Raw genomic sequence first — 17,669 nt, 5'->3', positions numbered from 1 at the left:
ACTTGAGTGATATCATTGTGGATAGACTCACACTTGAGGGAGAGTGTTGAGAATAACAAGTGTGAGTTGGAAACTTTAAAAAACAAAGTGTGGGGAAATCTCACATTGATTTGCAAAATGGAGACTTGTGCATTTATAGGCGAGAGAACTCACACACATATCACCTTAAAACTTTGGGTGAATATGTGATGTGTCTCTCACAAGGTGTGTTGCTCATAGATAAAAAAAACCATAAAAAATATAAAATTGTTCCCTCATGTTGAACCCTCAAACAAATGTCTCATAAATCTTTATATTATCAATACATATCAATCTAATATAAATATAATTATTAATATTTCAAAAAAAATAGATTTAATATCACATTAAATTTATGTTTGACCTGTTTCAAATTTATAATTTTTTTTAAAATTGAAATTATTTTTTAATTTATTTCAAAATTTACTTTTATAAGCAGAATTTACCTTTTTTCCTCTCAATAAAATTGAACTTTTATCGAAGGGTTTTACTATTAAACTCTTCTAAAATAAATAAATATAAAATAATTAGGAGGTGTGTGTTTGTCATATTTACCGTGAGTCGAATATTTGTGTTGATGCACTTGTTAATATGGGGTGTGATCTAAGTCATAATTTGATGTTCTATGAACGAGTTCCTACTCAATTTTTCTTCTTCTGTTGCTAGCTAATTATATTGGAATTTCTACTCTTAGATTGATTTTCATGTAATCTTTTATTTTTGTGATTCGCCCTCTTTTCTTAAAAAAAATAGTCTTTTAAAAAATTAATACACATTTAATTTATTTTTTTAACTAAAAATAAAGTAATATCTCATTAAATTTATAGAATACGAAGATGAAGAAAAACACATTCAATTAAAAAGAAAATAAAATTATGAACATATTCACATATTAATAATATAAAATGAAAAATTACATCGATAGAATTAAAGTGTTTGTAATACTCATACTTCTAAATCTTCAACATTGAAGATATTAAAGTTATTGACGGAAGATGCCCTAAATCTGAATCAGAGATGATTAATTAATATTAACTAAAATAAACACCATAATAAAATCGAAAAGAAGATAATTTGACACAAATACAGAACAAAATAATGGTCAAGCCACTAGATGGAGGTGCACCTAAGCCTTCTAAATTGTCGTTCTAGGATGTTCTCACTAAAGGCCAATGAGTCACTACTGTGAAGAAGAGAGTGAACCTGAATGAAAAGGGACTTATGAAAGTCTCTCTTGAAGAATATAACCGATTACTACAAAATATCACGATGGATGAGAAGTTTTTTCAAGAACTGTGCAATCCTTGGAAGGAGATGTTAGTCATCAAACTCCTTGGAAAGAATGAGAGCTATCATTTGATAAAAGATAGGTTGAAGAAGAGGTGGAAACTTACCGGATGTTTTGAGATCAAGGAAGTTGACAATGGTTTCTTTATGGTCAAGTGCAAGCTGCTCGCAGATAGGGAAAAAATTATGTCAGAAGACCCGTAGATGTTGTTTGACCATTATTTGACAGTGGCTCGATGGAATATAGACTTTGCATCTCCTCTCGCAAAGGTGGAGATAACTCATGTTTGGATTTGATTTCCAGGGCTTAACTCATTTTATTATGATGAAAGTTTCCTTCTTGACTTGACATCTATTATGGGTACTCTTGTTAAGGTAGATACTAACATCCTGAATGTAGAGAGAGGAAGGTTTGCGAGAATTTCTATGGAGATTGATCTGGTCTTGCAGGATTGTCGGAAAGGTCAATGTTAATGGCAATGTGACCCCCTTTCACCCTATCTCTTCGTTATCTGAATGAAATTCTTGTCGCAGACAATCATCAAGGCAGTCGATGAAGGTCATTGGAAACCTGTCAGGTTATCTCGTAAAGGACCCCCTCTATTGCATTTATTTTTTGCTAATGATGTTCTTCTTTTTGTGAAGGTTTCTAACTCCCGTGCATGAATCATTTCTGATATCTTGAATTGTTTTGCCATGTTTTCTGACCTTAAAGTGAATGCTGCTAAATCAAATGTGTTCTTATCTGCTATCACTGGTCGAATATAATGAATTTAATTTTCTCCAGCATAGGTATCAAGTGAACTCTTAGTCTAGATAAATACTTGGATTTTCCTATGTTGCAGGATTGTCTTCAACGCAAAAACTTTGAGTTCCTAAAAGAGAAAATATGTCAGAGGTTAGTATTTTGGCAACTTGGGTTTTCCTATGTTGCAGGATTGTCTTCAACGCAAAAACTTTGAGTTCCTAAAAGAGAAAATATGTCAGAGGTTAGTATTTTGGCAACATAAATTGTTAAACGCTAGTCGTTTGACTCTGGTTAGGTATGACTTGTCCATCCCAAATTATTATATGCAAGTGGTTTGGCTACCTCAACCAACTTGTGATTTTATTGATTGGATGACTAGGAATATTTTGTGGAAAGGTAATTCAAACTATGATGTGCATCTCTCTTACTGGAATAAAATCTATAAAGACAATTTAGATGATATTTATAATGTTCAAGATGGTTATAACTATTCAGCCAGTTATAACCACTCGAACAGTATAAATACCATCTAAATTTCCTTTTCATGTTAACCGATTAAGTACAAGAGAATTCAAATAAATGGGAAACGCTTTCAAACGGTCACAAACAACCAATATATAATGAATTGAAGTTCTATTTCCCGTGCAAGTAAATCATTCACTCGTATTTTTAAATTGTGGATATCCACACAGAAAAGTTGTTACACTTAATTTGCTACGTAGACTATGTTATTATGAAACATTTAAATTATTCATGAATGATAAAGTCACCAAAACAAAAATTTCATCGCATAAGTTTGGGAATAACTCAAATAATTAAATAAAATTAATATTAAACAAATCATAAATTTGAATTCAAACAATAAAACTATAACATACATAATAGTATTGAAGTACAGATATATTTACAGAAAAGAATTAAATAATGCTTATTGTTATTATTTTTATCTGTTCTTTTCTACATTATTAATTTAAGAATTAAGAAAGAGTTATATATTTATGAAAACTATATAACTTTAATAATGCATAAAAAAACCTACTCTATGTTAAGATCTTCCTTCTTCATATCTTATATCATGTCATCTTATTTCCCAAAATATGTCAGACAACAGAAAACCATGATTTAGACTCATTAAAATGTTGAAGAAAGCCAACTTTTTACAACTGAATTATGCAACAACACAGATACTACAAAGTAACTATATATTTTGAAAAAACAAAACAAATAAATTTTTCTCACAATCTTTTTTTATTTGTTAGTTTGTGATTCATTCATTATTCCATCAATCATTCAAAAGCAATATTATTATTATTATTATTATTATTCCTTCTTCTCCTCAAAAAAAGATAAAAAGCTAAAGCCTATATACCTCTCTCTCACCACCACTACTGTAGTTCCATGTCTATTCAACCAGACAGACAGTCCTCTACTTCTTTTTCTTCTTTGTTAATTTCCTCAATAACCCTTTTCTCTTTTTCTCTTCTTCATGTTTTTAAGTTTAGCTTATTCTTAACAAAAGTCATTTATTCCATTCATCATGTTTAAAGCTATAGCTATAGTCACTATATACTTACTTTTTATATTTATATATTTTTTACACTTCTCTCTCTATCATCAAACAGAACCTTTTGTTAATCCACATAACTTTGCATGTACAATAAAGAAAGAGAAAGTTTCATATCTCATAACCAAAATCACTTTCATATAAAAAGCCAAAATTTACCTCCCTGACAAGAAAGGCACAATATTCATACATTATATCTATATCTTCCACTTCTTCCCTCTTATTCTACCAAACCAACTATAACCTTTCTTTTCCACTCTCTCTCTCTCTCTCTCTTCTAACCATTATCATGAGAGGAGGAATTTGCAGTATTCAGCTTCAAGCTCTTACACAAGAAGCAGCTACTGTTGTTAAACAAGCAGTGAATCTAGCAACAAGAAGAGGTCATGCACAAGTCACACCTCTTCATGTTGCTAGTGCCATGCTTGCAACTTCAACTGGTTTATTAAGAAAAGCTTGTCTTCAATGTCATTCTCACCCTCTTCAATGCAAAGCTCTTGAGCTTTGTTTCAATGTTGCACTTAACCGTTTACCAGCTTCAACACAAAGTCCACTTTTAGGTCCTCAATATTCATCTTCTCCTTCACTTTCTAATGCTTTGGTTGCAGCTTTCAAACGTGCTCAGGCTCACCAACGACGCGGAACGATCGAGAATCAGCAGCAGCAGCAACATATTTTGGCCTTGAAGATTGAAGTTGAGCAGCTCATAATCTCTATACTTGATGATCCAAGTGTTAGTAGAGTTATGAGGGAAGCTGGTTTCTCTAGTACTCTTGTGAAAGCAAGAGTTGAAGTTGAACAAGCTCTTCCGATCGAAGTTTCTTCGCAGAAAGAAATTAGCATTAAACCTCCTCAAGCTCTTAGCCTTGGCGGTTCGAATTCATTCGCCAAACCTATAGAATATGTTAACAATGATGATGTAACAAGTGTGTTGAATGAACTAGTGAAGAGGAGAAGAAACACTGTGATTGTAGGAGAGAGTGTTTCGAATGCCGAGGGAGTAGCTAAAGGAGTGATGGAAAGATTTGAGATAGGTAATGTTCCTAATGAGTTAAGGTATGTGCAAATTGTGAGTCTTCCTTTGATATGCTTTAGGAATATAAGCAAAGAGGAAGTTGAAAAGAAGTTTGTGGAAGTTAGAAGCCTAGTGAAAAGCTATATGGGAAGAGGGGTGATTCTATATTTAGGTGATTTGAAATGGTTGTTTGAGTTTTGGTCAAGTTACTGTGAGCAAAAAAGGAACTACTATTGTTCTGTTGAGCATATGGTTATGGAGGTTAAAAAGTTGGTGAATGGAAGTGGTGAGAGTACTAGATTATGGCTTATGGGAATTTCAAATTTCAAAACATACATGAAGTGTAAAACATGTTACCATTCTCTAGAATCTATTTGGGAGCTTCATCCTTTCACAGTTCCTGTTGGAAGCCTAAGCCTAAGTTTGAATTTTGACAGGTAATTTTTAGATTCTTTTGAAACTCTTGTTCTTCTTCTATTGAGTGTTTTTTGTGATTAATTAACATCTCTTCTGGTTTACATTATTTATAGTGATTCTCAAGCTAAGGAAAGAAGCCTGGTGTTATTCAAGGACTTGGCTTTTGAAGATAAAGTAGGAGTTGGAAAGTATCTAACTTGTTGCAAAGATTGTTCAATGAAATTTGAAAATGAAGCTCAGAGTTTGAGTAACAATTCAAGCAAGAAAGCATGCAGTTCTAGCTTGCCATCATGGCTTCAAAGTTGTAAACAAGAAAGAAGCTACATAATGGAAGATCAGGTTTGTATCATAATATTCATACTTGGTTGAGAAAATTTTATCAGTATAATTTTAAGATCTAACGGTTACGATTGATTGACAGTGTAAAAATCGTTATATTTTGATTAAATTCTTTCATTAAGTTTTGTCCTTTTTCTATTTTCTTATTGTTTTTTTCCTTTATGAAACAGGAGAATGCAAGGCTTAAGGATCTGTGCAAGAAATGGAACACAATATGCAAATCAGTACACAGAAAGCCTTCGATTCTCGACAAACAAGATTTATTTGTTATATCGTCAACCCCTTCATCACCAACTTCATTTTCCTCACTTGAAAGAAAGTCTACTTTTCAACAAAACCACTTAAATTGGCCTATGATTTCTGAACAAGAAAAAACACCAAAAGAATGCGAGTTATTGTACACTGAAAATGCTGGTGGCGGCGACGACGATGATGATGATTGTTATGATGGTAACTTGATAATGTTCATGCCACATAGAAATGTTCCAAAACCAGATCTTTTGTCAAATCCTAACTCAAGTCCAAACTCAGCCTCTTCAAGTGAAGCAGTGGAAGGTTTAGAGAGCACTGAAATGTTCAATGAACATAATGAAGAGAATCTCAAGATTCTCTGTGATGCCTTGGAGAACAAGTTTCCACAAAATAAAGAAACCATTCAAGAGATTGCAAGTACTGTCCTTTTTTGTAGATCAGGAATGAGAAAAAGAGATAACCACTTGATCAAAAGAGAAAATCATACGCAAGAAACTTGGATGTTATTTCTCGGCGATGATTCTCAATCCAAAGAGAATATCTCAAAGGAGCTAGCAAAAGTTGTTTTTGGATCTTATAGCAACTTTATGACAATTGGCCTAAGCACTTTTTCTTCCTTAGGGGATGATGTTGATGATTCTTCAAGCGACGAAAAATCCAAAAGGAAAAGACCAAGAGATGAGTTTGGAAGCACTTATTTGCAAAGATTTGGAGAAGCAATGAATGAGAATCCTCATAGAGTGTTCTTCATGGAAGATTTAGAACAAGTTGATCACTTTACTCAAAAGGGTATCAAAAAAGCTATTCAAAGTGGAAGTTTAACAATTCCAGATGGTGAATCAATTCCTCTCAAGGATGCAATTATCATTTTCACCTCTGAAAGCTTCAGTTCTTCAATGTCAAAGTCACAACCATCATCATCATGTGCTGAAAACAAAGGGAAAGAGACCATGATAGAGGATCATAAAAATACTCTAAACCTATCTTTGGATCTGAATATAGCCATTGAAGATCATGATAATGCAGACACCAGTATTCTTGAGTTAGTTGACAAGAAAATTAGTTTTAATTAACATGTAAGATTTGTGATTGTGATTGCGATAGAGAAAAAAAAGTTGAGTTAATATATGTTAAATTTGAGTGTAACTTTTTTTCTTCAAATTGTATTGTTTTTCAGTTATAGTTTTTCTTCAACTTGTATATATGTTTAACTAAGTGAGATTTGGTTTCTGTTCTAACTAATATTTGGCAGACAGTTGAATATTTGATACATTATTTGTGAGGACAGTGTAGTACTATAATGTTTCCACTTTATTTATCAATCTTGTGTTATAATATTGGCTGTATTCTCAACTGTTAATGTTTTTTTTGAAAAAAGAAGAGTAAATAGATTTGATGTACAAGTGAAATGTGTCAATTGTACTGTTGAAAAAAAAACATGAAAAGTGCAATGTAGGGTCAAGATGGTAACAAAGGGAGAAGAGGAACTAGAAAGAATAATATCTCATAGAATATTTTGTCACATCACTTTATATGGATTGTCTAACATATTGTTAAGGATAGATTATTTCAGCAAAGAATGTGAAATTTATATTGTGGAATGTAGTTAAGGATGCATTGTTCAAATGCATTCCATTAGGAAGTATATAGTTGAAGGATAAAGGTTTGAAAAGGTTGATGGAAGAACTACTCATAGCTTAAGAATTATGCAAAGAAAGAAAAACAATTTGTTTGGTTTAAAATAATGAATTATAGAAGTTCAAAAGCAACTAGTTGTGTGAATCAAGAAGCACCATGGTAGGGTATTTTGAATGGCTCAACTCATTTGAAATAGAGATTCAAGGAGATGAATTAGTTAAAGAGTTTATACTAATAGGACACTTGTTTATGAAAAGAAATATATGGTAGTTGGAATATACAGATACTCCTATTTGTATCCTTAAATATATGGTTTTATTAGTAAAGTCTTTTAATTTTTATTAATTTTTTATTAACTTTGTTTAGCATAACCAACTTAGATTTCTATTGAATTTTTAACTATGTGAATTATTTACTTATCAATGTAACTCTAATTATCTTACATAATTATGTAATCAATAATAAATATTACTTTAAGACTAATTATCTCTTCTAGTTGAATCACATATCTTAGATTCAAATTTAAGTTTAAAAATACAGTAGTGTTAAAATTTTAAGGACGTGTTCATCTTTTATGTTCGTTTCTCTTTATTTTTCTATTATCGATTGTTGTTTTAATAATTGGTATTAGAGGATGATTGATCATAGTATAAAATTTGGAGTAATAAAGTTCGACGAGATATATAATTTTGGATTATGACAAATGAGGATTAAGGATGTGTTGGCTCAACAAAGTTTATAAAAGGCGTTGCGTGAGACGAAATCGAACGATGTAGAGGATACCGATTGGACAAAGAGGAAGGAGAAGGTTGTGAGATTGATTCCCCATATGTTTCAGATGAGGTGATGTATGATATCCTAAACCTGACGACGTTAAAAGAGGTTTCAATCAAATTGGAGAGGCAGTATATGTCAAAGACGTTGATGAACAAATTGTTCGTGAAACAATGACTATACATACTGAAGATGTAGGAAGGATCTGATTTGCAACAACATGTCAATATCTTCAACAACGTAATCACCAATTTGGTCAGACTTGGGGTGAAAATTGACGACAAGGATAAGACAATTATCTTGATGTGCTCGTTACTAGGTTCTTATGACCATTTGGTGACTACTCTTACCTACATGAAATACACTATCAATCTTGATGTGATTATTGCTACACTTTTGTCTCACTCTCAAAGGAGACAAAGTTTAGAAGAAGGAACCCAAAGCGACAGTCTGTATTTAAAAGGGAATCAAGATCGTGGGCGGAACATGGTAATGAAGGTTCTGGAAAAAAGAGGCTTAAATTCAAGAATCAGAAAACAGCTGAGTGTTATAGTTGCAAACATATTGGACATTGGAAGAGGGATTGTCTAAACAAAAAGCAAGGTTTATTCAGTTATGTAAATGTGGTTCAAACTGATGATTCTGGAAGTGAAACGGATATATTGTGTGTTTTATCTAGCAAGTGAACTGATACATGAATTCTTGACTCTGGTTGTTCTTACCATTTGACGTCGCACCAAAAATGGTTCATTATATTCATATTAAGAAATTTTAATTTTTTCATATAGTTAGGTGATGATAAAATATGTATTATCACTGGAATGAAACAAATTAAAATTCCTATGCACAATGTTGGCGTGCAAATATTGAATGACGTCAGATATATTCCATAATTGAGATATAACTAGATTTACCTAGGTACTCTATAGGAAAATGGTTTCTCCTACATGTTTGATGGAGATAGGTACATTATGAAGGTTATCAAGGGTGCATCAATTATGATTAGAGCAAGGAGAATCACGGGTAACATCTACAAACTGTTGAGGAACACTATTGTAGATGATGTTACATTAGTTAAGTCTAATAATGATGCAACCAAACTCTGGCATATGCGTCTGAGTCATCTCAGTGAGCATGAGATTATGAAACCTCACAAGAGAAATATATTGAAAGGTCTTTGTATTTGCGAGATGTATTTGTGTAAGTGTTGTGTATTTGGGAAATAGTGTCGTGTTGGATGCAAGACCGAAAATCACAAAACATATAGAATTTTATACTATGTGCATTTAGATGCGTGGGGGCCCTGCCAAAGAGGTTTCCATGGGTGTTTCCAGATATTTAGTGACTTTCACATATGATTTTTCTAGAAAGGTTTGCGTGTATTTCTTGAAACAAAAATTTGAAGTCATTATCAAATTCAAGTTGTGAAAGACAGAGGTGGAGACTCAAACTGGCAGAAAAATCAAGAATTTGCGATCAGATAATGGGACAGAGTACACTGATTCGAATTTCAAGAGGTTTTATCAAGAAAATGTTATTCAAAGGCATTTCTCAATTTGTAAGACACCACAACAAAATGGTATGGCAGAGAGAACCAATATGTCTCTAACTAAACAGGAAAAATGTCTCTTGTTGAACGTTAGACTATCAAAAGGTTTTTCGGGAAGAAACAATTAACATGGCATGCTATCTTATCAACATGTCACCACAAGCTTCATTGGGTGGAGAGGTTAAAGAGGAGGTATGTACATGTAATCCAATTGATCTTGACAAATTAAGTATTTTTCAGTGTCCATCTTATATGCATATATCCAGTGAAAATCAATCCAAACTTGATTCAAACGTCAAAGAAGTGTGTGTTCTCCGGTTACGTAAAACGTGAGAAGGGGTTCAAGTTTTGAGATCTGATTAAAAAGAAGATGGTAATCAACAAAGATGTTGTTTTGGGCGAGCAGTTAATGTTGAAGCAGACAATTGCAACAAATGTGTCAGCATCTTAATAAGAACTTCTAGTAAACAGGTAATTCTGGTGAATGTTGATCTACCACTAGTGAATAATATGCAGTTAGTGCCTGAACCACAAAATAAACCAGATGATGCTACAAAAATTGACCATGAACCTGAAGTTTCAGGGGGAGTACATGATTATATTCTTGTACGTGACAAATAATATCGTCCAACCGAGCCACCAAAAAGATATGTGTATGAAGACTTGTCAACATATGAATTTCTTACTAATTTTGGAGGTCCTTCCACCTTTTGAAAGACTATAGCTACCCACCAGAAAGATAAGTGGATGTGTGCAATAGTGAAGGAGATTGTTGAGCATGTGACTCCATATATAAGATGAGGGTGAACTGTGGAGGATTGAAAAATAATAGTTTGAAACAAAATTATCTTCTAAGATAGAGTTTGAAAATAAAAAATGATGAATATGCAGCAGAATTAAAGCTGAAAATAAAGAAGTTAAGGAAATAGAGATAACACAAGTGATTTATAAAGGTTCGATCTTAAGGAAGTGACCTACTCCTCTCCCCAAAAAGTGATCTTAAGAGTATTCAATAATGCTTGAGATATTTTAGAAGGTTAAGCCCATAAAAATCCTTATAGAAGGAAAATGAAGTTTCATGTTAACTTCCAACCAAACAACGAAATGAGGAATAAAGTGGTTAGTCTTCATGCCAAAATAACGGACATAGTTTCAAGCGGTTAGTCTCTAAGCCAAACTGAGATTTTGCACAGGTTGATCTCGAACCAAGTTAGAGTTTTGAGTTATCTATCCTCCGAACCAAAACGAGTTTTTATACGGGACAAACACAAATAAAATTGAGATTTTTGTTGGGCTGATCTCGAACCTATTGAGCTATTATACACGATAAACTCATAAATCGAGTGAGTTTTATACCAAGCTAATCTCGAACTAATTGAGCATTCAAATAGGATAAACTCAAGAACCGTTATGAATATTTTTCTCTGGTTAGTCTTCATGCCAAAACAACACAAAGACTTTTCTTCAATGGCAGAGCTCATGAACCACACAGAGACTTATACTAATTCCCCAAATAGCTTTTATACAGGTTTAGCTCCAAAACAAAACAAAATTTTTCTAAGAAAGAATAACTTACTCAAGAGGAAAAAGAACTCTTGGTAAATTTACAATAAATCCCTCACCCAAAACAACTTCCTCACTAAACTCAAGAATGCTCTCAAAGTGTTATGGCTAAAAGTATGTGAGATAAAGAGAAATATTTTAGAGAGATTGAGAAAGAGGAAAAGTGATACATTTCACATTTTCTGGATTGTTTGAAATGAAATGGGAGCCCTCTATTTATAGGTAAAGAGATGGTTCATTTTAGAAAACAATTCATGGGTAAAATAAATTACCTAATCGACTAGGTACTTGTAATAATCGATTATTACTACCCAAATTGTAAAATTTTGATAGATAGTTGTTACCATTCATTAAGAAACTATCATAATCAGTTATGAACTTTATTCTCCCTCATCTAATTGGTTAATTATTTGTTCTAATCAATTAGACTATTCAAAAAACTTATCTTAATCAATTTGATAGTTTAAAAAAAACATATAAGCTCCAAAAATATTTTTGGTGATTTTATTTGAAAAATATAGGCTTCAAAAAATATTTTTAAATGCGCGTGTGTTTTTTAGTCATACTACTTACAAAAACGCCCTCTTGTTTTTACAATACACTGATCACTCAGAAAGACTTAATCAAGCAAGCTTTCACACTTCTTCTCTTTCACACTCTGAAGCTTCAGGTCCTTTTTACAAATATGCAAATCATATGATCATTTCACTTGAATCTTCTTGTGGATGATGCTTGAGATATCTTCAAGCCAGTCACCGTCATCATAAAGTTATAAAGATATCACTAATGACCGTAAACCCCAATTCTTTAGTTTGATTCGAAATAATTGTTTGATCAACCATCTTGTGCACCTTTGACCACTTGAACTAGCTTTAGTACTTGTTTATCTTCATGTGTTGTTGTCATAAAAAACACTTCAAGAGTTTTCTATCTTTAGGTGTTGTCCTCATCAAAATCATGACATTATCAGAGCTAAACATATCTTGCTTATATATGAGTTTTGATCACTTCTTGATTATACTTGCAAATATATAGTTCCACATAGATGAAGTCCTTGAAGAAAAATCAAATGTGGGAGCTTGTTTAAATTCCTAAGGTGAAAAGGGTCATCGGTTGTAAGTGGTGTTCACGAGAAAACCTGTAGTAACAGAAAAATAAGAGAAACATTTCAAGATTTATCTTGTAGCAAAAGGGTACTCACAACATAAGGGGGTTAACTATGATGAGATTTTCTCTTCGATCATTATATTCTATCAGGGTTGTGTTAGTCAGCTAAAATATGCATTTACAACAGATGCATGTGAAGAGGATATTTCTTCATAGTAATCTAGATGAGCAAATTTAAATGGAGCAGCCACAGAGGTTCAATGATATTAGACATGGCAGACTAGTTTGTAAATTGAAGAGGTATTTATATGATTTAAACAGTCTCCAAGATACTGGTACAAGCACTTTGATTCATACATGCTTCAGATTGACTACAAAAGGTGTTAGTATGACTATTGTGTTTATGTTAATAGCTTTGATGAAAACTCTTTTATTTTCTTGTTATTATATGTTGATGATATGTTTAATGTTGTTAATCGTTTACATGACATAAATGAAATGATAAATCATGTTAGGAAAGGAGTTTCAAGTGAAAATCTTAGGTGCTACTAAGAAGATTCTTGGTATGGAAATTCACAAGGATATGAGTCCTAGAAAATTATGGCTCTCTCAAAAAAGCTATGTTGAAAAGATGTTAAAAAAGCTGAGTATATGTCAAAGGTTCCTTATGATTGTGTTGCTGATTGTTTATTGTAAGTGAAGTTTGTAAGTTTATATACAAAACAGAAAAACGTCATTAAGAAGAAGTCAAATAAATTTTCAGGTACTTAAAGGGTACAATAGTCATAGTATCAAGTTTAGCAGTGAACGAGGTGGTTCTTTGGTCGTAGGATATGTTTATTCAGATTATGCTGGTGATATGGATAATAGAAGGTCTATAACATAATATCTCTTTACTTTAGTAAGGTGACTTATTTGTTGGAAATCATCGGTTCAATCTATAGTTGCTATGTTGACAGTTGAAGTATGGAACATAACATCAAGTGAAGCTGCCAAAGAAGCCTTATGGCTTACATGATTGGTGAGAGAATTTGATGTTCAACAATGTGAAGTTTACTTGCATTGTAGTCAGTGTGCCATTTATTTGAAAAATAATCATGTGTATCATGCCAGGACCAAACATATTAATATGAGGTTTTCCAAGATCAGAGAGTTACATACATCTGGATAGATATTACTTGAAAAGGTTCACACTTTAAAGAATGCAGCTGACATATTGACTAAGACATTCATCAGTGACAAATTCAGATATTATTTGAACTTGTTACATGTTTCTCAGTGTTAAGCAGGAGGTATATCTTTCTAATTGACAAAAATGCGATCGAGGAAATCTTTATTAGAATTTGATATTCGCTAAGATATTATGGAAACTATTATGAGTATCGTTAAATATAACTTATATTATAAAGATTGTTATAGATATTATGAGTATAATTCGTATTATTAAGATTATTATGGGTAAGGGCTTTAGGTTATTATTGTAAATTGATATTATATAAACGAATCTTAATTATTAGATTAAAATAAATGGAGTTATATATGGTCATTGACTTTTACGCTTTTCTTTATTTTTATAGATCGTTGTTGTTCATATATATATATATATATATATATATATATATATATATATATATATATATATATATATAAAAAAGAGAAATTAAACTTGGTCGGTTAAAATAAACAAATGTTTTAAAAGATTTGAATTTGACAATTTTTACTAAATAAATCAAACTGATCCCGGGTACTAGAATTCTGTTGGAATTCTGACTAACTCGTTTTTTAGTCAAAAGTCTCACCTACTCTTATCTCCTACCTCGAACAAGTTGAATTACTGTTTAAATCTTGCTAAGGTGTAAACTAGCACTCTTGTTTTGTACCTAGAAAATTCAAAGTAGAATTTTCAAAATAAAGACTATCCATGACTCTACAATCTTCTATGAAACCATCGAACTCAAATGAATTTTCTTTAAAAGAAATAAAACTATCCACCACATTATAGAACAAACATGTCCTTTTCTCAAACTCTCTTTTAAACATTATTAGTATCCTTTAAGCAATTAATAACTATGGCATAAAATTAAAGAACTATTCTCTTTTCTTTTTCTTTTTTATTTTCCTTTTCCATGAAAGTATGTAAAACAAAAGTTAACCAAACTCAAGTGATCAACCAAATATTGCTAGCAAAGTGTCAAAAGCTTAATGATATGTACAACTTGATTCTTCATGCTCTAAAAGATGCAAAGAAGAGACAAAAATTAAATTGACCTTTCTTTACAAAAGAAAAAAATAAAGAAACTATGAATTAATCTAAATTTATGTGCTTTCCCTAACTTACAAGAAACCTACCGCCTTTTGAAAAGATTGTGTAACTTTTCTTTTCAATGTTTTCAAGTTCACCAATCTTAACCGACTCTCAATAGTTAATATATAGATTGAAACTATTTACTTCATTGTTACTCTTTCCCACCCAATTTTTTTTTTAAATATAGGTGTCAATACTCTCATTTTAATGAGTTTTATGCATATCTAAAATAATAATTAGTTATGATGATTTTGGTTATAAATTAAATTTTATTTATTAAAATATTTTTATTAATAGTAATTAAGTGAATTAAAATATAATAAAAATGTATATTAGTAAAAATAATAATATATTTTAATGATACTTCAAAGATATTTCATTTAATTAAAAGATATTTTGTAAAAAAATTTAAATTATAAATTATTTTACAATAATTGTCTCAAAGACTCTGTTTTTGTAAATTAGATCTTTAATAAAACAAATATTTAATTTTAAATAATTTAAATTTTCTGTTTTTATAAATTGGACCTTTAATAAAATAAAATAGATGACTTTATAATTTAAGTTGATTTTAACTCATCTATGCAAAATGACTTTGAAAGATATGGATTACCCCATTTATAAACACAACACATGTCACGTCTCTAAATAATGTAAGATTAGGGTTAGCAAAATGGATCTGACACGTTAGGCATACCCGTTTTGCTCGCACTTTAGTGCAGGACGAGTTAAGGGTTTATGCCATCATCCTCTAATGTATCTTCCCAGTCCCGTTCCGTTTTTTTGCGGGTTTTACAGGTGCAAGCGTTTACATAAACTTTTGCGTTTTTAGGTTTAAAATGTGCAGTGCATGCAAGCTTTTCCCCTGTGCCCTTACTTTTTTTAGGGACGGACGTAGGTTTTAGATCCGCATTCTCAACTATGTCTGTCCTGTCCCACCCTATTCTTTTGTGGACTTTTATTGGGCGGGCCTAAACGGGACGGACATGTCCGTTTGCCACCTCTATGTAAGACTAAATTCATCCCTTCAAATCCAACATAATGAAGGTGCTGGAGGTTACAATAAAGGTAAACCAAACACCACAATTTAGGGGATTGGGACATCCGTAATGAAGGTAAAAATTCAAACACACCTCCTCACATTTGGATCTCGTTAAAATCAATAACATAATAAATAATTATTATTGTAATTAATCCATTATATTAAAATACAACTTCAAACAAAAAAAACTACCAAATTAGCAAATAGGAAAAAAACTATGAATCAAGGAAAATAATAAAAAAAAGACAAATCAAATGAGTAAAGCAGCTCAACTGATATATAGTAATTCAGTTAAATAAGTATAAATTGTTGACATATATGATTCAATCTTTGATGAAAAAATTTACGTATTCATGTAAATAGTTAATGATGTTTATAAATAAAGAAAAACAAAGAAAAATAAAAAATAAATTGAAATTTTCAAGAAGTGATATTCAATCATATCGTTCAATGATATTTTTTAAAATGAAATTCTCTCATTTATTCTCATGCATTAGAAAAAAATGATAGATAATGTTCCGTACAAACAGTGCAATTCCAAAGACTTCATTCTCAATCGACAAATAATTAAAAAATTAAATATCTAATATAATATATTATATATATTATATATATATATATATATATATATATATATATGGATCAAGATCAAATGATACTAATGTGTCAAACTTAGTAACCTGACACATCAGATAACTCTTTACTGGAAATCCATATAACAAAATTCACCGTTGGATTAAAAGCTATTATCATATAGATCGTGTCTATAAAATTTAACATCAATAAAAAATCATTTGATATGTTAAATAGAATGATAAAAATTAACTGTTTTGTTGAAGTTTTGTAAGACGTTAGTTTTTTTGCATTTCGTTGACATATTAAATGATTTTCGATTGCTGTTAAATTTTATAGACATGATCTATATGATAATAAATTTTAATCCAGCGGTGAATTTTGTTATACGAATATGTGGTAAATAGTTAGCGGAGGTGTCATGTTATTAAGTTTGACATTTTGGTGTCATTTGATCATGATCATATTGACTCAGGATCCGTTGACACCAAGTGTAAGTCTAAAAGTCTTACACCAAATCTCAACGGTTAATATGAATAAACCAAATTGTCATATAATTAGTCTATTTTTTAGGAAAAAGAAATGATCAATGTATTTTTTTTGTATGTTTTTATTTCAATTAATATGACATTTGGATTCAATCGTATTAACAGTTGAGTTTTAGTGTAAGTCTTACACTTACACACAGTGTCAATAAATCGTGACTCATTCATATATATATATATATATATATATATATATATAATATATATAATATATATATATATATATATATTATATATAATATATATATATATATATATATATATATATATCAAATTTTATGTTGAAGATGACCAAACTATTATACTAATGAGTCATTGAACAACACTGAATTATTGTTAAGCTTTGCATTTCATTTTAATATTACTAAAGAGCAAACACCTAGACACAAGTCCTCTTTTATCATTATTATTTCATAGGAAAATTATATATTTGTAATTGAGATTTATAATCTCTCAAAATCCTTTAGTGTGAGACAATAAATTTCTTAAGAGTGAGTGTGTTTGGATGAAATATTTTAATGAGAGAAAATACTCTTTTGAGGGAATTTAAAATGACTTGATAAAAATTTATTGTTTGGATAAAAAATATGGAGAATTGTTAAAATGATGTAAATTTATAGACTATTTTATTTATGTTAAATTTAAGAAATTTAAAATGACAAAAAAAAAAAGAATTTCAAATTGCTTATAATGCGAATTAAATTATTTATTAATTAATTTTTTAAATTTTGTAAGATGGTCCTCATATTTTATGAAAATTTCAAAATCATCATCAAAAAATTTCAAAAATTGCAAATAAGTCCCTAATAATTTTCGAATTTTACAAATTGGTTTCTTTAAATTTTCAAAAATTGCAAATTGGTCCCTATTTTTTTATTTTAAATTTGACCCAAATATTTTAAAATTTATGAAAGTAACCCAAAAATTTAACAA

The 17,669-nt window shown here is 30.7% G+C and overlaps 1 protein-coding gene across 1 annotated transcript; it reads left to right on the top strand.

The window, feature by feature from the left end:
- The first annotated feature begins 3,701 nt into the window (after positions 1-3,701).
- LOC127095395 (protein SMAX1-LIKE 3) lies at positions 3,702-6,958 on the top strand. Its single transcript, XM_051034093.1, has 3 exons — positions 3,702-5,069; positions 5,163-5,388; positions 5,559-6,958. Exons 1-3 carry the CDS (start codon positions 3,907-3,909, stop codon positions 6,711-6,713), a joined length of 2,544 nt encoding a protein of 847 aa, XP_050890050.1. The 5' UTR covers positions 3,702-3,906; the 3' UTR covers positions 6,714-6,958.
- The last annotated feature ends 10,711 nt before the right edge of the window (positions 6,959-17,669 follow it).

Source organism: Lathyrus oleraceus, chromosome 6 (genome assembly GCF_024323335.1).
Source record: "Lathyrus oleraceus cultivar Zhongwan6 chromosome 6, CAAS_Psat_ZW6_1.0, whole genome shotgun sequence".
Lineage (NCBI taxonomy): Eukaryota > Viridiplantae > Streptophyta > Magnoliopsida > Fabales > Fabaceae > Lathyrus > Lathyrus oleraceus.
This window is presented reverse-complemented; position numbering and strand designations above follow the sequence as displayed.